This window comes from Podarcis tiliguerta (assembly GCF_965153285.1).
Source record: "Podarcis tiliguerta genome assembly, chromosome: 6".
In the NCBI taxonomy this organism is placed as follows: Eukaryota; Metazoa; Chordata; class Lepidosauria; order Squamata; family Lacertidae; genus Podarcis; species Podarcis tiliguerta.
In genome coordinates this window covers 95,753,140-95,779,103 of record NC_139539.1, presented here as the reverse complement: position 1 = coordinate 95,779,103, position 25,964 = coordinate 95,753,140, and the positions used below count along the sequence as shown (strand labels likewise).

General features: G+C 43.2%; 2 protein-coding genes across 3 annotated transcripts in view; one reads left to right on the top strand and one right to left on the bottom strand.

The window, feature by feature from the left end:
• RGL1 (ral guanine nucleotide dissociation stimulator like 1) overlaps positions 1-25,934 on the bottom strand; it is a 140,610-nt gene extending 114,676 nt beyond the window's left edge. The window contains exons 1-2 of one of the 2 annotated variants that reach the window (XM_083446508.1): positions 24,254-25,934; positions 20,551-21,414 (exon numbers count right to left, since the gene is read on the bottom strand). The gene's annotated coding sequence lies outside the window, so the exon portion shown is untranslated. Of the gene's footprint in view, positions 1-9,758; positions 9,927-20,550; positions 21,415-24,253 lie in introns of those variants that run through there. The other variant, XM_083446509.1, reaches the window with a different exon arrangement.
• On the top strand, positions 18,957-24,084 carry APOBEC4 (apolipoprotein B mRNA editing enzyme catalytic polypeptide like 4). Its single transcript, XM_083446542.1, has 2 exons — positions 18,957-19,704; positions 22,550-24,084. The coding sequence occupies exon 2, from the start codon at positions 22,587-22,589 to the stop codon at positions 23,634-23,636; it is 1,050 nt and encodes a 349-aa protein (XP_083302668.1). The 5' UTR covers positions 18,957-19,704; positions 22,550-22,586; the 3' UTR covers positions 23,637-24,084.
• Positions 25,935-25,964: the final 30 nt, after the last annotated feature.

Here is a 25,964-nt window from a genome sequence, read left to right as displayed (position 1 = left end):
TGGAAGTGAGAGCTGGACCATAAAGAAGGCTGATCGCCGAAGAATGGATGCTTTTGAATTATGGTGCTGGAGGAGACTCTTGAGAGTCCCATGGACTGCAAGAAGATCAAACCTCTCCATTCTGAAGGAAGTCAGCCCTGAGTACTCACTGGAAGGACAGATCCTGAAGCTTAGACTCCAAGACTTTGGCCACCTCATGAGAAGAGAAGACTCCCTGGAAAAGATCCTCATGTTGGGAAAGATGGAGGGCACAAGGAGAAGGGGAAGACAGAGGACGAGATGGTTGGACAGTGTTCTCGAAGCTACCAGCATGAGTTTGGCCAAACTGCGGGAGGCAGTGGAAGACAGAAGTGCCTGGCGTGCTCTGGTCCAGGGGGTCACGAAGAGGCGGACACGACTAAACGACTAAACAACAACAACAACAATATTTACTATCTCAGGTCTGACTGAAGGCTGATTTACTCATTACAAAATCTTTACCAAGAAAGGACTTTGTTGCATAAATTAATGGGTGATCTGTTTGAAGTCTGTTGCACATGGGTTTGTTAAATTTGTTATGTGAATAAGTTTCAACATATGCATTCAAGAAGAATGTGAAGAAATCGTCAAAGTAAGAGTTCAGTGGTAGAGTCCTCACTCTCTGAGACTTCAGTTTTGAATTTAATCCCACAGCAAGGCATTGCACTGAAAGAATACCCCTATGTGATTTGAAAAACAGATTCTATATATTAGTAGTATGAAATAATTCATTTCACACTATCAACATAACAGCTGCCAGTACATCAGGCACTAGCCTGCTTTAGATCAATAATATATTCACCTGTTACTTTTTTCTCCAGCTGCAAAGTTAAAGTTGGATGCACATGTACTTTTAGCATTTGAATAGCGGCCTTTTCTGGAACAGACACACAGATTGGGAAGCTGATAAAGCTAAGAAAACATCACTCCCTGCCATTCAACTATTGTACAACATTGTGTAAATGTTTACAACACTCTTATATATACTCTGTGCAAGTATTATTTTAGAGGGGGAGTGTTATATCTGTAGTGGAAGGATACCAAGGAGTGAGGAACCCTAATACTAAACCTCTGAGTTGTTAATTTGTTAGGATGTCACAGTTCCCTCACGAGGGTGGAGATATGGGAGGGAAGATAATGGGTTGTATCTAATGTTTGTCCTAGTCAGAGTAAACCCACTGAAATTAAGGAACATGACTAACAATTCCATTAATTTCAATGGGCTTACTCTGAGTAAAACTTACGTTGTACACGACCCATTGTAAAGTGGGCCTGCACATAACCAGGCTTTTGTAGGAAGAACCCAGCAGATACCAAGGAAACCAGAGGGTGAGAGGAGATCGCTTACTATTCTGCTGCACAAGACTGACTAGCTCCTATGATCAGATGCAACGACTTCAGAGAGCAAAGCAGAATAAAGCATAGCTTGGCCTGATGTAGAAAATGGCCAGTTTGGCAACTATTTTAGAGAAGGAATTCAGCTTATTGTTTTGTTCCACCAGCTGCTCCAAAACCATTTACAAAGTTGCATGATCCATGTCCAACTCCGTCTCCGTTGAGAAGTAAAAGTCAGACAAAAATCTCTTTTTGCTTGCTGACACGCACACACAAGCCTTTTTCTGACTTTGTTATAAAATACTGAAAAGCATGAGTTTGGAATGAGTGGAATATTTCATTCCACTGCTTTCTAAGATAACATTCTTCTCTTCCAATGGGACTCCATGTATTTATTCACTCCAGTCCACTCTCTAAATAATAGTATTTGTTACTGGGATTTAATTTAAAAAAATAGAAACCAGGCTATGTTTGCATTATCCTAGTGAATCTCTCTTGGGAAATAATGTTCACTGCTGAGCAATTCCTACTCAGCACTGAGTTGCAAAACTAAATAAATCAGCTGTGATGATTTCTCTTTTACCATTCAGGCTTGGTGGCTCAGTTCTTCAGAGCCAAGACATACTTCCCCACCCTCCTGAGCAGAGTGGAATAAATGGCACCCTTAGCCCCAATTATTATATACCAGGACAGTGTCTACAGCAGGCTGGGAAACATGTCCAGCTCCCACCAGCCCCAGGAAGCATGGCCAATGGTGAGGGATGGTGGGGACTCAGGTCCAAAAGCCTCGGCAGTAGTTTCCCCACCCTGCCTCAGAGTGTAACTTTAGCACGAGACAAGGAGATAAAGTGCCGAAATCCAACTACTTTTATAGATTGTTGCATTCGCCCATTCCTTGGAGAAGTTCCATGGTCCAGAACATACTCAGGTTTGGTTCCCTCCAGAAGGAGCTCACTGGGTGCTAACTGGCCTTTTGCAATTTCTGTGTCTATTTGCAGATACAGGCTGAGTATAGGAACATGGAACTGCAGCTTAAAAGAGAGCTGAAAGCCCACTGCCCTCACATCAGATCTCCAGGAAGATAGCCAGCACCCTAAGAAGCGTACAGAGCCAAAGCTCAGTGATCCATGTATTTTTACTACTGATGCACGCCACCCTAATCTCCAAGTGGTGCAAGATTACAGGGGTTCCAGCGCTTACACAGGGTTCGTGTTTCCTACTGGAAATGAGGCACAGTGGAGACTGTGGTGTCTTCGTGATACATGGTTTATTTACACATATATGTGCTCCAACCCTCTCTCCAGCTTGCTGCCTTTATCAGCCTGCAACATTTTTTCTTCTAGGTCACATCACAGCCAACCCTAAAAAAAACTCTATCTCAAACTCTGCCTTTGTCTTCTAACTCTGAGTCTGGCCCAGAACCTGTACTTTCTTAATGGCTGATTACCTTTCCTTTGTTCTCTTAATGGCCCATCTCCTAGGCCATCTCCTGAGCATGGTAAACTGGGTCCAGGGATTAAGGGTCTGGCATCCAGTTTAACTCTCTAAGCCTTGTTTCAATTCTGACACCTACCGGACACAGGAATGTAGGGGAGTCTGGGACCCACCAACACTATGTATCTAACTAAAGACTTATACACGTGATATTTTTGCATTTTACTAGCTCCTGGTCCTCCAGAACCTCAGTCCCAAGATACTCTACCAAAGCTATACTCCTCTCCTCAAGCCACACCCCATCCCAATCCTACTCCATTCTTTTGCCTGACTACAAAGTGTCCTTGAACTGCAGTCATGTCTCTTGCTGGCCTTGAGAGATAGGGCTTTGTGGAAGCCTCTGGCTTTTGCATGGCTGGAATGTACTTACTACAAGTGGTGGCCATTTTAGGTGCATTCAAATGACACACAAACACGGACATACAGGTCCTTTTGGAACTGGAAAAGGGCAGAACGGGGGCAGAACAGGGTGAGGTAACATGTTCCACCAACATGCACAGGGGCCAGGAACGGAACCCCCATGCAAAATGGTGGTCATTTGTATACTAAAGTGTTACATTTCTTGTTCCACTCAGTTTTGCTTCTCCCACCTAAAAGTTGCTTGTGACAGAATGTGGCCCTTGAGGTGAAACCCGTTCCCTGTCACTGCTTTAGAGCTATTTTTGGATATTAATTGGCCTGTTGGTAAGCTTTTGTGATAATTTTTTTGAAAAATTATATCTTTAATTCATGCTGGCTAAGGAGAACATTTTATTACATTGCTGGCATCATTTAAGCACCACTGCACTATATACACAGGAGTATATAGCCAAAATATGAACTCATGATATTCTGATTGAGGCAGACCATGATGAGGCCTTGGTTTGGAATGTGTGAGGTACTTTTCTTTCTCCTTTCTTTTAAGTCTTTTTTTTTTAAGAATAATTTTTTATTAACTGACCAATCACATCAAATCAAACCAAATTACATAAATTCCAAATTACACAGCCGAATTTTAAATTTTTGTTGGGGGTACCCATATTTCAAGTTCCGAAGGGGATCCAATCAACTTCTTGCTTCTTACTGCTGTTTTAATGTCCACAAATCTAACCTTATGATGTTCACAGTACTATCCAGTCCTTATTGTTTTTCCACATCTCTTGTTGTTATTTTCATATATTTTTCCTTTCTCTTTGTGACCTCTGATAGTCTCCGCAAGCTGGTTAGAACAGTTTGTGATCCTGCGTGGATATTATTATTTTTTATCCAGTAGCCATATCCAGACGTTTTCCATATAACATCACTTCCATACATCAAAACAGGCTTAGCGTCATTAATCTTCACCAATCTGCCTCCTTTCTCAAAACCTCTGAGATTCACTAGGAATGCAGTCTAAAAACAAGTCCGTTCTTCCTCCGGGCTATAAATCCTTTGGCAAGATGGCGACTCCAAATTAATTGCTGTGCCATTCCCAAAAGCTCTTATTGCTTCTCGATCTCCATAAAGCATACTTTTGGTTAAAGGTTATCTCCACACAGACCTTAATCATCCTGCTTGGCTCAGTTCAACCGACGGTTCTAATGAGGAGGGGTTCTTGTAAATCACATAGAAGGAAAGTAAAAAAGGTCCCCCCCCCCATTCAGTCCCATTGTCAACATACCCAGCCTTTGGTGTATCTTCATCGTAAAATATTCCTGTTTCTCCAACCCGTCGTCTTCTTTCGCAGAGGTCACTTAAATTAGCAGACTTCACTCCCCTTCTTCACTTGAAATATGTGCATTTGCTTCTTTTGTAATTAATTATTCCAAATTGCTGCAGCTAGTGCTTGATCAGAGACAGCGTCCAGGAGAGCCGAGGTCCACACGGGGGCATTCTGCCTAGGGCCCTCACCCCCTTCTTTCGAATTAGGGGGTGATTTATGGGCACAGCAGGCAAGGGCAATGTTCCCCATTTCCTTGGGGCAACAAGGGAGGCTGCCAACTCCCATAACAGCCTCTTAATTACCCTGTGTGGGTCGGAGAGATGGTATTGTCGGCCATCTTCCAATGCGCCCCCTAGTGGCCCCCCTTTCTTTTAAGTCTTGACGGATAAAATAACCCAGCAACTACTAAATGTGTCCTGGGAAAATCTGGCATAGCTAATAATAATTGGGTTCATACAAGGATAAAATAAATCATATTTTGCTTACGACATTCTTAGCTGTCCAAAACTCCAAGTTCTACATCTGTCACTATTCTTTTTATTTAAGTTTTCCCTTCACAGCAGCCTCATTCATTGCATGTCCCATCCTAACTCCAACACACAGGCACACACAGTCTGGCAAGGCCATGGCAAATGGGAGGAGATATAAGACTTTCAAGATTGGGCCCAAAGGTGCAGGCCTACAGTCCTTGTTGCCACACATAAGTCATGTGTGAAAAGGTCTCCTGCAACTTGAGAAGCCAGAAGGCAGGAGAATATTCCATCCGCCACATTCCACAGCAATGCAGACAGGGAGACACTGTTACCAGTTCTGCTACCAAGTTTGTGCATGCACGCTTATGCTTAGATATACATGAGAGATAAAAGGAGCCAGTTAGATGGTGGCAACATCTGTCAAAATCTTAGCTGAGGATCAAACAGCGACAGACAACAGACATACAGCAGGCATCCCAAGCTACCTTTGAAACTGCCTTTCTGAATCACAAGGTATTCCTAATAGCTGATGAGAAATCCAGAGCCTGTCTTTTTAAAAGTATTTCACATACAGCAATTAGGCTCTTCTTAAAAAGAAAAGAAAAAAAGGGGCGGGGACTTTCTCTTGTACAACCCAAGCGAAGCATTTACGTTCTGTTCTTTTTTTAAGAAGCAAATCTGCATTCATTTCATTTATAACAGCATATGTTTTTGCACTGTGCTTTTTCCATTGGCGTTCCTTCAGATACTTTAGACAGAGCAACAACTGCATCCAGATGTCTTTGGCTTCTTGCACACAACAAGCCATGTCAACAGCCCCACCCTATGCATCTGCCCAGACCTGGAAGTTACTGACTGAACTGTTAGCACTTCTTGCACCTCTTTGGCACTCTTTATCAAAGAAACAGAAAGCTACATCAGAAAATAAACTAGGCTTTCCATACATCCAGAAACTTCCGGACATGCCAGGAAACTGGACTCCTAAAATGGCGCCCTGAGGGAAAATTTGAATTTTAAGAGATGTAAGACATTTCCTGTATGTATTTTCTGCTGAGCAGTGAAAGGAATGCCACCCTCCTTACGTGGGAGACCCAAAGTGCACTAGCGCCCCCCACCTCCCCCCCGCGCTGCAGCCCCAACTGAGGGGGAGGGGAGTGTGGAGGACAGTGGAAAGAGGGTGAGAGCAGGCCCACGTGCCTGCCAGCCACCTGGAGAGGAAAATAAAGACAACTCGGTTATCCTCCCCCACCGTCCTCCCCCCTTGAGAGCCGCTGCGTTACCTTCTCAAAGAAGGACAATAGCTCCCCTTTCCAGGACGCAGAGCCTGTGGCCACTTGCTCAGGAGCAGGTCCAAAGGAACTTATCTCCTCAGTCCCACCCCCTCCCCCCTGGTGGGAAAGAATGGAAATAATATTTAAAAATTAAATAAATAAATAAATAAAATAAGTTGAAGTTGAAAAATTTCAGGTTCAACAATTTTGGGGGTGTCAGGAATGTTACTTTTTGAAATATGGCAAGCCTAAATAAACCTCTGAAACAGAACAATGAGATGGGGGGGGGGGTGGAGACAGCAAAACTGACTCTCTACAAGACATGGGTTAGCTTGTGACTCTCCCATTGATATGTATTGCACAAGCCCACGTCCACCTTGGTGCAACCATCTTTCCTTAATGCAAAAACAAAACAAAAAATTGAAAAATAAATGAAAGAAACAATTACCAGTAAATGCTTCCATGAGCTCATAGTACCTATCAACAGAGGGTGGCTGTTACATCCACCACAATTCCCTGCTTTGGCATTCCTTCCTTCTAACTGGACTCTGTGAGCACATATAATTTTGTTGCATCTATGTATGAGATGTGATGGAATCCTTTGACTACTCTCCAACAAGAGAAACAAGGAACTGTTAGCTCTAAAAGGAGGCTGCTTGTTGTTTCTCTGGAAGAGTGACTACAGTGGTACCTCAGGTTAAGAATTTAATTCATTCTGGAGGCTCGTTCTTAACCTGAAAGTAACCTGAGGTACCACTTTAGCTAATGGGGCCTCCCGCTGCCGCTGTGCCGTCAGAGCACGATTTCTGTTCTCATCCTGAAGCAACACTCTTAACCCGAGGGACTATTTCTGGGTTAGCGGAGTCTGTAACCTGAAGCGTCTGTAGCCTGAAGCATATGTAACCCGTGGTACCACTGTATTCTAGGATTTTCTGCTTCCGTTGGAATGCACAACCAGAACTGTGAATTGCAGGGACAGGAAGTGAGCTATTCTCAAGGAAGGTCAGGCTTATACTTTTAACCTCTAAAACTGTTTGGGTGTAAGAGTAAAACGTGGCTCAAATTTTAAGAAAATAAAATTTCTTCAGCTATTTGGAAATTTTGGGACACACTGCTCACAGTGCAATCCTATCATCAGCTTATGTCAGCTGGATAAGGCTAGGATTCAGGGATAAGGCTAGGATTCAGGGATAAGGCTAGGATCCATTAGCCAGAAAGAAGCACCTGCCTTAAGCAGCATTTGCTGTGGAGGCAGAAAGCAACGGCAAGGGATTGGAGGACAAAGCTCTGTGTTTCGTGGTCTATTTCATCTAAGCTAGCCTGCTGTCCTCAGATGCAGTGGAAGATGGGTGTCTGGTTACCCAGATTCAACTGCCAGTCCAATCGGCTTTTGTTCATAAAATGGGTGGGAGGGAGCGCACCATCTTGTCTTCTCAGTTAGCAAAATGTCTTCAGCCAGCCCAGATAGGATTGCAACTAAATCTGATCCACTGGCATAGCTCAAAACCATGGTGGTGATAATATTACCCTAGCATCGGTTTATGATGGCACGAGTACTACACCGATCATAATTAGGTAGGGAAAAAAGGCAAGTAGAGGGCCAAACTAAAGGAATTGTGGGGAGAGACTGAGCTGGATTGAGACCTTGGCAGGCAAAGGAGTAAGGTTTTAAACCTATGCCCCTTACTGTGACCCCAGTCTATTTGTCCTGGAAGGAAAGCTTCCATTGGGGAAGGATCATGAATCTCACCATAGGCTACATCGGCAACTTGGTGATAGCAAACCTTGGTGAAAGGTCACTCAGCAATTTGTACTTTCCACCAACAGCCAAGGATGAAAAGGAAGATGGATAACACCTGTGTACTGAAGCAGTGTACCTGTCTGCAGAGTCCCAAGACACAGGAGGAACTTAAGCTTCACTCCTGCAAATGGGGTTGCACAGATAAGTCACCCTACACAGGTAAGTGGGAGGGAGAAGGCTCCTGAGCATCTTTCAACCCTCCCCCCTAAGCATCCCAAGAAAATAAATGGGTATACACAGCACTCAATCCATTGCCAAAGCATGTCTCATCCTCCCCTTGCATTTGGGGAACCATGTGTGCTAGCTAAGCAACTCTTGCTTGCTCAGCAGGTAGGAGCGGTGTCTTCTACAAAGGGGGTTTAGAGTAATTATGTGGTTTGCCAGCATCTAAACCCAAGCAAACCCTTACTACGCACTTGGATCTAAGGCTGAAACAGCCAGAAGTGCCGCTGACAGTGGCAAGTGAGAGCAACAACTCAACGCAAGACCATTCCTACGAGGACTCGATCTGCCATCAAACCTCGAATTATGATCCTTAGACGAAGGGTGGTACATAAATTTAATAAATAATTAAATAAATAATGAGTGAGCCAGCCTTTCTAATTTCCTAGCCCTGGTTAGAAGGGTTTGACAGCTGCACAAGCAAAAAACAAAACAAAACAAAATGCAGTGCTGTGAGGAATATGTTGAGGAGCATATAATGTGTTTCATAGCCAGTTTAATCTTAAAGGAAAGTTAATAAAACATAATTAGGAAATAATAGTACTCATATATGAACTGCAGAAGTCTCCTATACCAGGCACTCTATTTGTCCCATCTGAACTCCAACAGACTGGGGAGGTTTTGGTTTGGAATTTCATTGGAAGGTGGCATCTCTTGAGGAGGTAAACTAAGAACTTCATGCCCCTTCCCAGCCTTCTGCTGCAATACCAGCTCGGGGAGGAGCCCAAACATCCTGAAGCAGCAAAGCAAGTGCAGTTTGTGTGAACAGGGAATGCATTATTATTGGGTGGTAAATAATTTCACTGGGTCTACTCTGAGTAAAATTTAGATGACTGCCTATTTGTTGTTGTTGTTGTTAAGAAGGAATTTCACAAATAAAGCCAGCAGCAAAATAACTAGATTTCAGCACCAAACCAAGCACTTCACAGTGTAACAAGCCAGACATATCTGTGATGAGGAGAATATCAAGGTCCTCATGAGAAAATATAAGCCAACTGGGTAGGATCTCTCAGAGCAGAGTGAACTTTGATGCACCCTGAATGAAACAAATACATGCCTGTCCACCCCGTGTGATGCAAGCACACATTTGCACACAAAAGGATTAAGATGTATTCCCTGCAGACGCAAACCGTGGAAAGCATCCAGCTATCTAATTATGCTTTTCCTTTCCTTATCTCCTGAGCTGTCAGGAACCCACGGCTCTGCAGCATATCCTTTGTGTCTCTACCCCATCCATCCTCTTTATGCAGTTCAGCATATTGGTCTGTGCATGCAACAAAACAAAAACTATGCATCTTTTAAAATAATCATCAGAATGCACTGCATTGCAAACGGAGCCATGTCTCTCCACACTATAACAGCCTGGAAGGAATTAAAACTGCATATTTGGTAGATTATTGCAACAAGAATGTTATCTCTATATAGTTATACAAACACACAGAAAATGGAATCAAGCTACTCACAGAGAGAACCACAGGGAAGGTCTCCATTTCCTCGATTTCATCTGACTGCATTCAAAGCCAGGGCTGCAGCAAGCAGGATCAGCAAGCTAGCAACACTTAAGACTCACATCCGCAGTACCTTAGCTAGGAGGAAGAGGGGAAGGACTGGGGATCCTCTTGCCTTGGGGGCATCAACTGACCAGGTAGAGCCCTGTACAGATCAGAGATTTATCAAGGATAACAGTAGGATAACTGAAGCATTTGACATTGGGTCTACCAGCAAATAGCCAAGGAAGAAATCAGACACAGGTTACTGATCTGTTCTTGGAGACTCAAGGGAAGAAATCTATGCCACACAGAGCATGAAAGAAACAGCATAAAATTCTGTTCTTCGTATAAATCCAGCTTTATGACATTTAGAGAACTTGCATGAAGAGATCCTAGTTCATGTGCCCGGGTTTTGTGGATTTTTTGGGTGGTGATGGAATGGTTCGATTTTTTTACCCTTCTGGTTTTTAAATAAATCCTTTAGATTTTTTTTTAATGAAAGGAATAGAAATTTAAAATTATAAACACTGACAAATAAAAAAAAACCATGAATAATAAATGAAACATGATAACATCAAGAAACAATTCAAAGAGCAAAGCAGACAAAAAGCATATTTTCAGAAAAACCTGCTGGAAAAGAAGGCACTCACCTGCTCACCAAAAGGTGAGCAGTAGTAGGGATGAGTAGGGCATTCAACTGTCCTAGTGCCACCACAGAAAAATAAAATATTGTCCCTTATGTGAATGACAAAGACTATGGCTTTCAGAAATGATATCAGTCAATCGTATTCATATGGATACAGATGATTGTTGAGATACTCTGATCCAGGCCATCTAGGGTTCTAACACTTTCAGTTAAGCCTGGAAATGAACTAACAAACATTGCAGATGGTATAATACTGCAATTATACATTTAAACCTGCCAGACTGAGTTAGCATTCTGTCAGTCACACTCTGGTCCAACTCAAGCTTCCAAACGATTTTCAGAGGCATCCCCACACAGAGAGCATTTCAGCAATCCAACACGGAAATTATTATTCCAGTCTGAAAGTCAGCTCCACATCAGTTTTTGATTTATTTCTAAAAAGTGCATGAAAATGTGAAAGCAGTTTTGTGTGCATTTCACCTAATATACATATTTCTGCAAGTTTCTCCCTGATGTAATGCATTTTTGTACTCTTTTCACAAAGAGAAGTCTTTTAACATGTGCGCTTTCCCTGCATGCATGCTTTTACATATGCTTTTTTTTTTTTTTTGGCTTGAGAACTGCACTCCAAATTTTGGAGAAGTGAGAATCTATAAAAGGCAGCTGCATACTGGTTTGACAGGTATGAATTAGGTAGGTTCACAGTCAAATATAAGCTGAATAAATCCCACATCTCCATTTCTAGCTGAATGTTTCCTCTTCCTGGTTCTGCTGCAGGTGGACCAGGTAAGGACAAACAGTCAGTTGCCTCTGGGTATGCACCTACTCAACTGGTTAACAGACAGAGACAGAGGCATGGCCTGGCAAGGAAACCAGGTCATTTAAAAAGCTTGTCGAGAGAGAAAATGAGGAAGGCAGAAAAGGAGAAGTAGAAGCCATACAGAAGGGAGGAGAGCAGATGCCTGGCCAGGGCTCCATGCTGCTAGGCTCAGTATGAAGCCAAGAGAAGCAAGGAAGCAGCGTCACTCCACGGGGGCTTCTCTCTCAATTGTCACAACAGCAGTAGGAGAGGAAAGGCACTTTCTACTCTGCTGAAGGGCCATTTCTGTTGGGCTCCTCCTCTCCCTAAACTGTTTCCATTCCAAAAAGTCATTATAAAATGGCTACGAACTGGTGCCTGGGTTTGTTTGTTTGCCTCTTCCCTGCTCATCCTTTTTGGCTTTTGCACCATGTCTTTTAGATTGTAAGTGTTGGCTTTATTGAACTTAATATAAGCCACTGCAAGGAAGCTATTGCTGTGGCTCCACCCGCAAAGCCAAACTTCTCCTGCTTAATCCTGGTCCTCCCTCTGGACAAGGGCAATCTAGTAGCCCCAGAAATACATTCTATGGCCTAGATAAGAATATGACTTGTAGCTGTTTAAACAGTCCTTACTTCATTTGCAAATCAAGCAAACAGGCCAGGAAATTTTTATTAATTCTGGCTTCCCATTTCATCCAAATGAGGAACCTACAAGTTAAATACTTCAGAACAAAGCAGGATATGAAGCCACAGTTTGGCTTAATAGCATGTCTTGTTCCAAAGCTGTTAACCATTGTTTCTCAGTCCAGATAAAATAGGGAACAATAGTTAACTTAAGACTTCCTGGCTTGTTTGTTGGCTTGGAGAAAGGTAACGTGAGCAAAAGGTGTAGCACCCTGCTTGTGGTTAACGCTTAGCTGGAATGAAATATTCAACGCAGCAATAGAGAAATTAAAATAATAATTTATTTTTCAGACAAATAAATGATAGGCACAGTGGTATATGGTTACCAAAGCTCTGCCCACTCCAGCCCTGATGGCCAGCACTTATATTTCCTCAGCCCAGCCCCCTTGCTCCTCCTTTGGCTGCCTCTGTCCAATCAGCCTGGTTGAAATTCCTATTGGCTGTTTGCTAGAACCAATCATAAAAGATACACCCATTTCCTATTACCTTTTATGGGAGACAAAGAGCTATATTTCCTTCTATCCATAAATGGCAGACAAGTAGCCATATATCTTACATTTGCCTCGACAAGGCACCTTAATTACCAGATCACCTTTTGCCCCTGCTGCCCCTTCAAAACAAATGGCTAAAACAGATGGCTCATGGTATTAAATTCTATCTAAACAGAGATCTTGGGTTCACATTCTCACACACCATCAATGAAATAAGAATCTAACATAAGAATCTAACATTTCTTACTTTCTAAATCCTTTGCATAATTACATTAAGTCAACAAATCTCATACATAACATAGATAGCTTTATAGAAGAAAAGGCCTTTGCAAAGTAAAAAAGGAACTCAGTAAAAACAGCTTCAAAAGAAGCCTCTTCAGTTTACACCCCCCTTTCCCAGCCAGCTGCTTTTCCCATTAGCTCTTCCCAATATTTATTGCCCTTTAACTCTCTCAGTATACCTTAAACCTTAGGAAAATATGGCTGGAGTCTGATGGGAGGCACATGGTATTATTTTCTGTTAAACAATAAATCTTACTATTTACAAACTCTTAGTGTTTTTGCAGCTTGATTGTATTCTGTAATATGTAGGGTCAGTGTAACATTTGCTCCCAGCCTGTAATTCCCTTTTACAACTTTGAGAAACTTGTCTCCTGCTACTGCTATAAATCCGGGGGGGGGGGGGGGGGGCTTGTTCAGGAGAGTAGGAAGAAAAACAACTGCCAGAGTACTTAGCCAGCTGGTTTCTGCCTGGCATGAAACATACAAACATTTGCAAATATATCTTTAAGCTCCTTTTAAAATACAGGCCTTGATCAGATGCCTCAAAGGCTCAATCATATTTCAGTTTAATAAACCATTATATGGCTGTCCAAATCACTTCCACATGAAGTTTCCTTTGAAGTATTTGAAAATTACAACAAGGGCAGAGTTTTGACCTACATTAAAGTCCAGACTGGATTATTGTAACTCGCTTTACGTAGGGCTGCCCTTGAGACTGACCCAGAAACTCCAGTGGGTGCACAAATGCCATGGCGAGACTCCTTACGGGGTCCTCACCGCGGGATCACATTCACCCGGTGCTATACTTAGCTGCACTGGCTCCCAGTGGCGTACAGGATCAGGTTTAAGGTGCTGGTTTTAACCTTTAAAGCCCTGTACAGCCTAGGACCCTTGTACCTATGGGACCGCCTCTCTTGGTATGCCCCACGGAGGACCTTACGGTCTGCAAACAAAAACATCTTGGAGGTCCCGGGCCACAGAAAGGTTAAGCTGGCCTCAACCAGAGCCAGGGCTTTTTCAGCTGTGGCTGCGATCTGGTGGAACGCTCTGTCACAAGAGACTAGGGCCCTGCGGGACTTGACATCTTTCCGCAGGGCCTGCAAGACAGAGCTGTTCCAGCAGGCCTTTGGCAAACCTCACAGAACTCTACCCCAATGGTTGCCATTAATCTGATTTGAACTGATTTTATAATGAAATGATTTTAGAATGTTGTATCATTTTACTGTATTTAGCCGCTCTGAGCCCAGCTTCGGCTGGGGAGGGCGGGATATAAATTATTATTATTATTATTATTATTATTATTATTATTATCATCATCATCATCATTATCATCATATCCTGCTTCCGACACTGGCCATTCAGATGACTCTAGAAAACCCACACATAGAGCCTCAAGGCAACAGCTTTCTCACCTGCTGCTGCTCCCCAGCAACTGGTATGGAACTTCCATATAACCAACAAAATCAAAATATCTACCCTCCATGAATTAATTTGCCTTTTAAAGGCACATAAACTCATAGCTGTTATATCATAGAGTGGCAGTGGATTTCATAAATCATGCATTGTAAACTTGAATTTATAGTTTTATTTGTTACCACCTTGCACACTATGGTTGAATGTTCAGCTGGGTATCATCAACATATTGATAGTAGCCCCACTCCAAATCTCCAGATAACATTTCTGGGCTTTTTATTATTGTTTTTGTATTACTGGTATATTTTTGTTTCTAGGTATTATATTGATATTTACTTAAATGTTTTGGTGGGGTTTTTTGTTCTCTTGTTATGATTTGAGCTCAGTTTTGCTGCTTGAAAAGCAGGATACCAATATGAAATTAAATAAAAATAAATAAAATGAAAGCTATCGTTACAAATGCTGGGAAAATGACGTTGGAATTCGCAAACTCTCTCACAAAATCCAGAGTAAAGAGCTTTGTGCTGCACGATTTATGATGCCTTAGTCTTCCAAGAACCAAGTTGTTACATTTGGCCTGAAAGTAGGACACTGACAAATTATGTAACAAATAACCAATCATCCCAACAATAACATGTTTATGCTCTGCAATTCCTATTGTAAACAGGCATGAAGGAGTCCAGTAAAAACGCTGTAGATGAATTAGGAAACTACCAAATTCAAAACTGATTTTTCATCATGTAAACTAGCTTATATGGATCCCAATATTTATAGTCTTAAGTAACAGTAAACTATTATACTTACAATTCCAGATACTGCTGCTTGGTACTGTAGAGGAAAAAGAGGCATATTGTGTACAGAATGAAGCAAGGCCAGCTGTACTTAAACTATGATCCAAGGACCACCAGGATGAAAATAACAGTAAAATGCTGGTGTGTCCCAGGTTAACAATCTACCTAGCAGAAATCCCACTGAACTCAGTGAAACTTACTTCTGAGCAGGCGTGTTAAAGTGACATGCCTCTGTCTTCAGCACCACGAGAATCTCTAACTGTAATGTCAAAGGAACCCCCAGCTGCTTGCACTCACAGAGAAGCATCCATTACTCCCCCAGTGCCCACCCCCTAATATTCTGAAGAGGGTCTCTTCTCCAGTCTTCAGGGTAGCTGGAAGTAGGAAGGCAGAAAAAATCCTCTTTTCCTTCCTTTCTGCAGTTTTAATCTGAAATCTTAGGCGCAGCACTGCACCCAGAGCTCAGAAACTGCTTGCGCTAATGAAATTCCCTGTTGCAAAATGTGCCTAGAACAACACTGTTTTGAACACTGAACTCCCTGGATCCATCCAGTCATTCCATCCTGGCTAGAGCTTATAAGCCATCAGGAGCAATGATCAAGAACATGTGGTGAGCACCCTGCAAGCACCCTGTTGTATCCCCAGGCAGCAAAAGCAAAAAAATAAATAAAAAATGATTCCACAAGATGTTACTAGATGGTAACCTTAACAGGAGGGGTGGGGCAGGCACTTGTCTATCCCCCTCCATAACTGGTCCCAGAGCCAGCAAGACTTGGGTAGAATCATACAATAGTAGAATTGGAAGGGATCCCAAGAGTCGTCTAGTCCAACCCCCTGCAATGCAGGAATCTCAGCTAAAGCATCCATGACAGATGGCCATCCAAGCTCTGGTTAAAAACCTCCAAGGAAGGAGAGCCCACAACCTCCCGAGAGAGACAGTTCCACTGTCAAACAACTCCTACTGTCAGAAAGTTCTTCCTGATGTTTAGTCAGAATCTCCTTTCTTGTAACTTGAAGCCATTGGTTCAGTCCTACCCTCCAGAGCAGAAGAAAACAAGCTTGCTCCATCTTCCATGTGACAGCCCTTCAGATATTTGAAGATGGCTATCATATCTCCTCTCAGTCTCTTGTCCAAGCTAAACATACCCAGCCCCTTCAACCGCTCCAAATAAGGTCTGGTTTTCAGACCCTGGATCACCTTGGTTGCCCCACTATGCACATGTTCCAGCGTGTCAACATCCTTCTTAAATCATGCTAGATTTTCCTCCAGCCTGGCGTTGTTGTTGATGAGGGTCATGTCAGTCCAGAATAAAACATCACTCTTCCATGATTTGATCATAGATCAGGGGACCAATCTGGAATGCATCAGCAAGACCGGGGGGGGGGGGGGGGGATGAGTTGGAGCAGTGGCCTAACACAGGCCACTGGCCTAACACAGATTTGTCCATCCAGATACTTGAACACCATCACACCTTGGAGAGCCAAACCCAAAATTTGAAAAAAGAAACTAAAGCATCCAGGCAAAAGAACCTAACAAAAACACCATACTTCTTTCTTTCTTCCTTCATTTACATACCTTACAATCAAATAGGCATATTACAAAGAAACATGAAGCCTTGGATTGTTTGAAGACCATGTGATACTCCTGGACTTTGAACTTTTAATTACTAGATGAAGCCACGTACAAATCCACTGAAGCACATTTGAATACTATGACATTTCAGTACTTAAATTTCAGAACTAAAAGGAGGCCTTTTTCACAGAATGTGTTACCAGAAGCAACAGAACCAGTTTTCTGCCCCCAACATCTCTTTCTATCTCTGTGTGTATCAGTGCCTTATTTAGTGACAATAAATAGTCTCTCATATAACTAATAGAAGAATGGTGTTACTTTCATGCTTCCAGGGACCAAAATTATGCATCACATGAACTTTCACCTAGTTCTATATAAATCCCTAATCTAATTATGTTCTTGCACTGAAAAACAGATTTTCATAAGCCACATTACCCGAGTACAACAGGACACCTTCTTCCATGACAATGACAAAGATTTTAATTGTTGTTAAAATAGCTGTCTCTCTTAGTCTAGTGCTCTTCTAACAGTAGTCAAACAGATGTCCATGAGAAATTCATAATCAATCCATATTTGAAGTGTCAAATGAGGACATTAAAATGAAGGACTTATTGACTGTAATGGCAGCAGGGCTATATGCTGCTTTAAAATAGGAACTGCAGAATTTGGATATTTAACTTTGGTATAAAAATGCCTGGCATATAACCATAGTGGAAAAGCTTAACACATAAAATAGAAATATTAAAAGGAACTCAAAAACCCACAAGTGTTTTATGACATATTGTGGAAATTCATGGTATATAACAAGGGCTGAAAAACACTCAGTCACCTGCATCTTCAAAAATATTATCTTCATGATATTTTGTATCTTAATTGTACTGCTGACCATCTGTACAGTCAAATTGGAGGACTATTGGATACCCCTAGCCTGTACCTATGTGATGGATTTAATTACATGCTGGGGGGGTGGGGAGGATAATGTCACAATTATCACTTTAATAGCAGGAATTGGTTGTAAGTGGGTGGGGGAGATGTTTATTGGTTGCAGTTTTGTGTTGTATATTTTAAAACTAATTTAAAAAATCAAAATATCATAATCAGAGCAGTCATATTTTGTTGTATACTCCCATCAGCTGATAGTCAGAGATACTTTTGATAATCAAAGCATTTAAACAGCAGGTAGTGAAATGAAAATTAAGAATACTATATAAAAGTTCTGGATTATTGACTTTGGTGACTTTAGTCACCAAAGTCAATAATCCAGAACTTTTATATAGTATTCATGAAAATAATCCAGGTCAAGTATACATCAAATGTTTATATTGGTGCAAATGAAACAAACCTGCTTTTTGCTTTAGAACTGTTTAAAATAAAAAGGCTGAAGCCCTCGAAATTCATGAACAATCGGTTGTGTTTCATTGTGCTCCACACTTTTCTTGCTAGTTTTTTTCCTTTGATACATACAGTTCCTTGTTCTGAGAGTAGAGTATGTGGCAAGAGAAAAACAGATTCTTTCACTTCTACTCTTGGATTCTGCTCCCCTGCAGACTTCATGCTTAAAAGCTGGCAGGGGATTTGATGAGAATGCTTAATTCTGAGGGGCTGGAGCATAGGATCCTTGTCAGTTTCAACTCCTGCTGGCTTGCAAGGATGGAACTGGCAGAGGAGCAAAGGGTTCGCACAGCAGGCCTGATACAAAACTTAGGTCACATGCACACTGAAATGCAACACCCCAGATGCGTCTCTCTTTAACTTCCCATTCAACAGTTAACATACTGCATACCTAAGAGGCAACCTGTTACGTTGCACCAGAAGATAAAACACACACATGTCAAATTTAAGGTCTTTTAAAATATGGGCAAATAAAGCACACACAGTTCTCATGCCCAAGTGTATAAAACAGAGTACTGTATCTTGATTATACTGCCATCCTGTGGCTGCTTTGGCTCATATGCTAAGCCTCGTCTCCTTGTTACACTTCTGTTTCTGCCATTTTTCTCCAGCTTGTTCAGATGCTCTTCAATTACCAACTTTGGATAAATCTTTTACATTGTCATTCTTACTTCATTATTAGAAGAATTTCCTTTAAGTAAAAGAAAGCAAGTACACACACCCATTTGCTGCATACACTGTTCATTGCTTCTTTGGAAGTGATGGGAAAAGTGCATTCTTCCCTTGCAAAACCTAGCTACCCTGGTGTAGCACAGTGGCAACAAAGTCACTATCATGAACTCACTAGGTGGTTTCAGGCAAGCCACTCTCTTATTCTTCCCTCTGCAATGTGGAAGAATAAAGACAACTTACAGCAGTGCTACTCAAAGTAGTGGTCCACTGGCTTCTGGTCCACACCAACTTCACTGCAGCACTTCAAGGACAAAGTATGGCACCAGTCCCTGGCACATAGGTGGGGTGGGGAATTGCTGGTCCACCACAGAGTTTGAGAAGCATTGCTGCACAGGCTGTTGCGAGGATTACAAGCGCTGTAGGACATGAACATGAAGTGTTAAAACACTTGAAACTGCTCTGCAAACATTGAGCATTATTACAGCATGATCCTATACAGTTCTAATTAAAAAGTAAGTCTCAATGAGTTCAGTGTGCCTTACCTCCAAGGAAGGTGGGTAAAGGAATGCAGCTTATTATATCATATCCCCCCCTTCCCCCCCTTAAAAATAAGAACCTCTGCTGGTTTTGTGGAAAGGTTTGTTGTACATTTGCCAGCAGTCATTCCCCGCACATTTGGCTCTTTCATGCATGCCTCTTTCTTTCCTTTCCTGTCATCCCTGGTACTGTCATGTTTGAGATTGTAAAATCTTTAAAGCGGACACCTATACTTTTGTTGTTCCTTATTTTACTATGTAAGCATACTATGTACATTGATCTCACTGCATACATTAATGACAATTGTAATCAGGCACAAGAGCTGAACTGGCCACTCATTCAAAAAATAAAGGTAAGGCTCATGTTTACAGCTAGGTATCTTAGCACTTGAAACTGACAGTACAACCATGTTCCTTTGCGGAGCAACTGAAACTCCTACACTGCAACAATATAAAAGTGATCAAACGGCAATCGTATGTACCAGAAGCAAATGAGGAAGAAAAATAGCTTATTTTCTTTCAAAGTGAAAGGTTGATCATAGGGAAACATTTTTTACATTATTTACAATAGAAAACAGCAGAACAATTCAAGTAAGGCTGTGCTTATTACTGGCATTTGGGACTTGAGAACACTGACGGTAAGTACAGCTCAGTTATTAAATCTTAAGAATGTAACAGATTATGCTAAGCTTCTGCAATGCAAAGCATATCTTATCTCATTTCTGGGAAGGAAGCAATGCTTTTATTGCATGATTTTACCATTTTGTGGCTATTTCTGAAGAGCAGGATGTGGCTAATCCCATGTTTGCATTTTAAAAAGAAGGGAAAAAATAGTTGGGTGGTTTCAGGTTGCACAGAGTGGAATAGGCTATTTAATCCTTTGTCGCTCAAAATCAGCAGCCCAGCCTTTCTCACACAAGAGGGGGTGGGGGAAGGATACAATATCCCCCATATTTTCCCTGATGAATCCCACAAACATAAGCAAATGTTACCTGTCTTGCCTCAAAAGGCACAATCTGGCAAGTCAAATTGCTTGAAAGAACTCATTTCTCTGCCAAAGAAGCTACAAACTGCTTTTTACCACTTATTAGAGCAAAAATATGTGCACACTAGTGTGAAGCAAGGACAGAGGTACACATTGAAAACTAATCCACCATTTCGGATGCTCCTGCTATTCTATGTCTGTCGGAGCAGAGGCCCCAAGCATCACTAATCCCTTTCTTCTCACCAAGATGGGCAACAATGTCACCTCCATTTAGGGAATAAGGATGCACTGGACCCCATGATAAAACAAGAACTTTAGCTGAAAATATAGCACAAATGATTCTTAAGAAGCATCAGCACTGCCAGAAAGCACAGCCCCACCCCAGAGCCCCAAAACTGGGTGGGGAAAGGTAGGAAATTTTAACTGCAGCTCCACCAGTATGGAGTATACCTGCCTGCAGATTTACCTGCCTACCTTACCTTTAATATAAAATACCTACCTATTATTGCAGAATGAATTTAAGAATTTTAGATGCTGAAAAAGTGTGCCTCAGATATAAAATATCTGGAAGAGCTGCTGCACTATGAATAACTCTGGCATTTAAAGCTGAGTTTCGTTGAATATATGCAGAGTTCTTTTTCCTTCATTGGAAGACAATTTTTCAAATAAGAACTGAGTAACAACGTTTCCCTGAATGCCCTTCCTTTAGGAAATAAGTGCTTCATTTATCCGAAGACTATCTGGATATACCATCAAATCTGTACTTCAGTGCTTCACCATAAGCCACCCTACCAAAGGTGACAGTGGCTCCACACCAGCTCAGAGAGTGACATTCCGGGGCGTGAGCGGCAAGAGTCCTGGGCAGGAACGCTAAGACGGGTACGGGTGCTGGTGCCGGTAGCAGAGGCAGTCCGAGTAGTCAAAGTGAAGTCCAACGGAGGGAGCAGGGGCAAGAGGCAGTCCAGTTGGTGGGCCCATGGTCAGGAAGCAGCAGCAAGTCAAACAAGGGTCAGAGGCAAGAGGAAGTCCAGAAGCGCACCAGAGTCAAGGTGGGTAAGAAGTCCAGCCAGGCAAGGTCACGATGCAGGGTCACGGGAGCTCAACAAAAGACCAAGTTGCTGTGGCAAAGACCAAAAGTGAAATGCAGGCCTGATCTAGCTCTCCTGGGCTTGCTCCCAGCTGCAGTGCATCTTGTCACCTGACCCTGCTTGCTGGCCTGCGCCTGATTCATATAAGGTTGGCACAGCCAGGGTCTGGCTCCCACAAATCCTCAGAGTACTCAGGGCCTGCTTCCTGCAAAACCTCAGTGCTCATTACAGGCAGTGAGAGGCCCAAGTATTAATTGGCCTTGTTAGGAGATCTGCTGGGAAGATGACAAAAACATGCAGGTTGTTGCACTGAATGCCCCTTGAAAATGATGCCACATACCTCTGTGGTCTTCTATGAGATAGCACAGTGTGCATACACTGATATTCATAAAAATGCACAGTCTTTACATGTTTGTGCATTGCACTAAATATGTGGCTACCATCTTCCATATCATATTTTAGTATTACATGAGAAAGAAAGCTCAAAAATACACTATACCAGACAAAAGAACAGCTCAGCTGCCATTTTTCTGGCACCATAGCCAATTCTAGCAACTAGCCCAGAGGGTAAAATTCTGGTCCAGGGGTCAGCAAACTTTTTTTGTCCCCCAGACCTTGTGGCGTGCCAGACAGCGCACACACGCGAGTGCGCACGGCGGAGGGGGCTTCTCTCTCTCCCCCTCTCCCCCCAGCCCCTCCCCCTGCCTACCTATGCTGCTGTCCGTGCTGCGCTCTCCCAACTGTGGCTCCTGTGCCCTTGCGAGGGCTGCTTTCAGGCTGCTCGTCCCGCTGCCGCCGCCGCTCGCAAGGACAGGCACAGGAGCCGCAGTTGGGAGAGACGCTGCGTTGTGCTCTGCCAACCGCTGCTCCTGTGCCTGCCCTTGCAAGCGGCAGAGGCTGTCGGCGGCGGCGGAGGGATGAGCAGCCCAAAAGGGCTAGCTGGCTCTAGAGAGGTGCTGCCCTAAATGGCGCTCAGCCAGCTCAGCTCAGCCCACTTCCTCCACTACGCAGGGCGGGGAGAAGGGTGCGGAGAAGCCAGGTGCAGGGAGAGAGGAGGCGCCGCGGTGGGTGGGTGGGTGTGGGGGGGAATGGCGCCCGAAAAAAGGGTGGCGCCCCAAAAAAAACTGAACGGGGGGGGGAATGAACAAACAGAACCGCCAATCCACGGAACGTCCGCAGGCCGGATCCTGAGGGCAATTGGGCCAGATCTGGCCCGCGGACCGTAGTTTGCCGACCCCTGTTCTGGTCAGTCTCGCTGGGTGGCAACCCTAGAGGCTTTCTTAGGATATACGTATATTACAAATGTAAATTACTTCGCCTTCCACGGCTTCCAACCATGGAACTTAACTTCAAAGATTCCAAATAAGGGGGGAAATAACTAACTAGGAATTTATTTTTTGTGTGTTTCAGGATTGTCCAACTTACAGGAGCAATATTTCCATACACTATGAACCTAGAAACAGAAACATTTTGCCAAGAATACCTAGCACATAAAGGTACAGTAGTAAAACCATATTACTGGCTAACCATGAGCCAAAGCTGTGTCAAGTGCCCTTATCACATAAAAACAGGTGAAGAAGCAAGAGTTCCTTATGTAGAATTTCATAATGCCTTTGGATTCCCATACAGATCAATGCCTTCTCATAATAAACACCTTCTATTTTATGAATTGAGGCATTCATCAGGGAAATTAATTCAAAAAGGCCATGCTACAAATTGCACAGAGTACAACATTCATCCAGAATCAATGTTATTTGAAATAGGCGGTTATCTAGATTCAGTTGTGCACAATTATGAGAATGCTGGATACATAATTATTTATTCAAACTACTCACCTTGTAACGAGGCAGAGCATGGCTGCATAAGCAAAATGTACAACTTCCTGATGAAGTATCAAGACATTACACTCTGCATTTATTTTGCACAGCTGTACCACACAGAGGAGGATTTCCCAGTATCCCCATGGAACTGTGAAGCTCTGCAAAGCCTGGCTAGCATGTGGCCTCAGGTGACATTGAGCGCACTGTGTGGCGGACTTTGGCATTCCCTCCTAAACAGTTTTGTGACTAATATACCACACCCAAGTCTCCATCCTCCAATTTTGCCTGCAAGAGTATGGGCTGACAGACAAAATGCACAACAAATTAGCAGCATTACAGGAATGAAATTTCCTTTTATGAAGACCCTGCCTCAGCCAGGCTATGGACACTCAACTGCTCTGCCATCTCTGCAAAAGTACTTTTTGCCCAGTTCAGACTCTCAGCATCCAGCACCAATGATGAATGGTAGATTGCTCCCTCTGAGGATACCACCCCCCCATTCAACACCTCCCATTGATGTTTTTTCCAGTTTTAGAAAGCAGCCACTATACCCCCAACCTAAAAATATTGTCAGACACTTAAAAATGCCAGATAAGTCATTAAGCAAAGCTAAACGTTTGCAAGTAATTCCAAACGGAAGATCTGTTTACACGGAAAGAATTACTGAACGGGTTTAAAGTATCAAGACTAAAGAGCATGAACTGCACAGAAAGAGGATCCAATTCACCTCATTCAAAAACTGAATACAGGGCTGATAATTCACTCAGCGTGTAAGCAGCTCAAATGCTTATACGCATGTTTTCCATATGTACTGTGGCTATTATGCCAGCATAGGAAACACCAACTTCGAGCAGCTGAATGAAGAGACTAAGGCAATCCTGCTAGTCAGTGTGGCTACTGGACAGCGTCATCCTCCATTTTCTGTTAGTGTATTAAGACAACTTTTCATCTTAAGGATATTTCCTTTATAATAATTATTTTGTACTGATTTGTTGTCATTGTTCTATGCAGTTTTGGCTGTAAACTTGTACCTGCCAACAGAAAGCTGAGATATAAATGTAATAAAATAAATCCAATCATTAAAAATGCTGCATGTAAAAGACTAATATTCAATTCTTCTATCGTCTCCAGAAAATACCTTAAAGTCAGCCCAGACATCATCAGAGTTATTTGGAAATTCAATATCTTTTTGCTACGCCTTGCTTTTTAGTGGATATCATAGGTAGCTCTTCAAACTTCCCTTTGAAATTATTAAAAGTACTTGCAAGCATAATGGTTCAAAGTGGGTGGATACCTATTCCTGGGATAAACTTGCATCTGATGAAGTTCAATCAAGTCCAGAGGTCGGCAAACTAGGCTCCGTGGGCCAAATCAGGCCCACGAGGGTCGTTAACCTGGCCTGGCCGCTGTCTGAGCTCCCTGGAAAAAAATACAAAAAAGAGGGAAGCCGCTGCACGTTCTTGCGTGAAGACCTCCTTCAGGAGGTGCAGGAGGAAAAGGAGGAGGCAGAGGTGCCACTGGCAGGAAAAGAGGCACCATCCAGGGCAGGGGAGGGGGCGAGCGATTTACAGGAGGAGGGAAAAGAGTGAGGGTGGGGAGAACAGGTAGGAGCTCTCCCCACTGGCTGCACAGCGGCGCTCTGGCCTCTGCTGCTGGGGGGGGGCATCCCACCCCTGAAGCATGGAAGAGGTGCCAGCAGCAGGAGGCCCAGCAGGCCACAATGCAGCACCAAACCCAGGTGAGGAGCCCCCCATCCAAACAATGACTATCATCAGTGCAGGTAAGAATTTTTGTAAAAAATTTTTTATCATGTACAATACTGTCTGGCCTGCCTGGTGCTCTTGCATGGAATGGGTTCTTTTAAAATGCACCTGTGGGTTATTTGTGGGGCCTGCCTGATGTGCATAGGAATTCATCCATTTTCCCCCGCTCAAAATATAGTCCGGCCCCCCACAAGGTCTGAGGGAAAGAGGACCGGCCCCCTGCTGAAAGTTTGCCGACCCCTGATCCAGTCCATGAAAGTGTATGCTGCAACAAATCTGCTGCACACAATCCCGAAGGTTTTTAATGTTTGATGTTTTATTATGCTTTTATATATGTCATAAGCTGCCCAGAGTGGCTGGGGCAACCCAATCAGGTGGGCAGGGTACAAAATATAAAATTATTATTATTATACATATCTATTCAGAAGTCCTCAAAGATATAAATGAGGCCTAAAGGTAAAGGCAAAGGGACCCCTGACCATTAGGTCCAATCATGGCCGACTCTGGGGTTGTGGCGCTCATCTCGCTTTATTGGCCGCGGGAGCCGGAATACAGCTTCCGGGTCATGTGGCCAGCAGGACTAAGCCGCTTCTGGCGAACCAGAGCAGCGCACGGAAACGCCTTTTACCTTCCCGCCGGAGAAGGTACCTATTTATCTACTTGCACTTTGACGTGCTTTCGAACTGCTAGGTTGGCAGGAGCAGGGACCGAGCAACGGGAGCTCACCCCGTCGCGGGGATTCGAACCGCCGACCTTCTGATCGGCAAGCCCTAGGCTCTGTGGTTTAACCCACAGCACCATCCGAGTCCCCAAATGAGGCCTACTTCCAGGCAAACAGGTATATCCTATCGCTGGCTTGATTATTCTCTTACTGCACTACATAATTTTTTGCTGTTCCTACTTTGATAAAGAACTTAAACTTGGGGGTATGCACTGGCTGCTGTTTTTAAAAGCGATGCGTCCACCTCATAACCTTGGGGATGAGGTGGAAATCCGAATTAGAAGGGAAAAGTTGTACCACAAAAAACCCGTCAGAAGATACAAAAGTCTAACAATTTTGTTTTACGAGCACTGAGCAAAAATCAGAGCCAACCGCCCTCTGGTTCCGAGCAGCCGTGGGGCTTCTTTCAGGCCTAACAGCCAGGCGACATTTGGGCCCCCGGCTGGAATTAGGAGGCCGCGATCCCAGGCCCATCCGTTGCTATAGGAACCTGCCCAAGATCACGTGCCAGCCAACTTCTC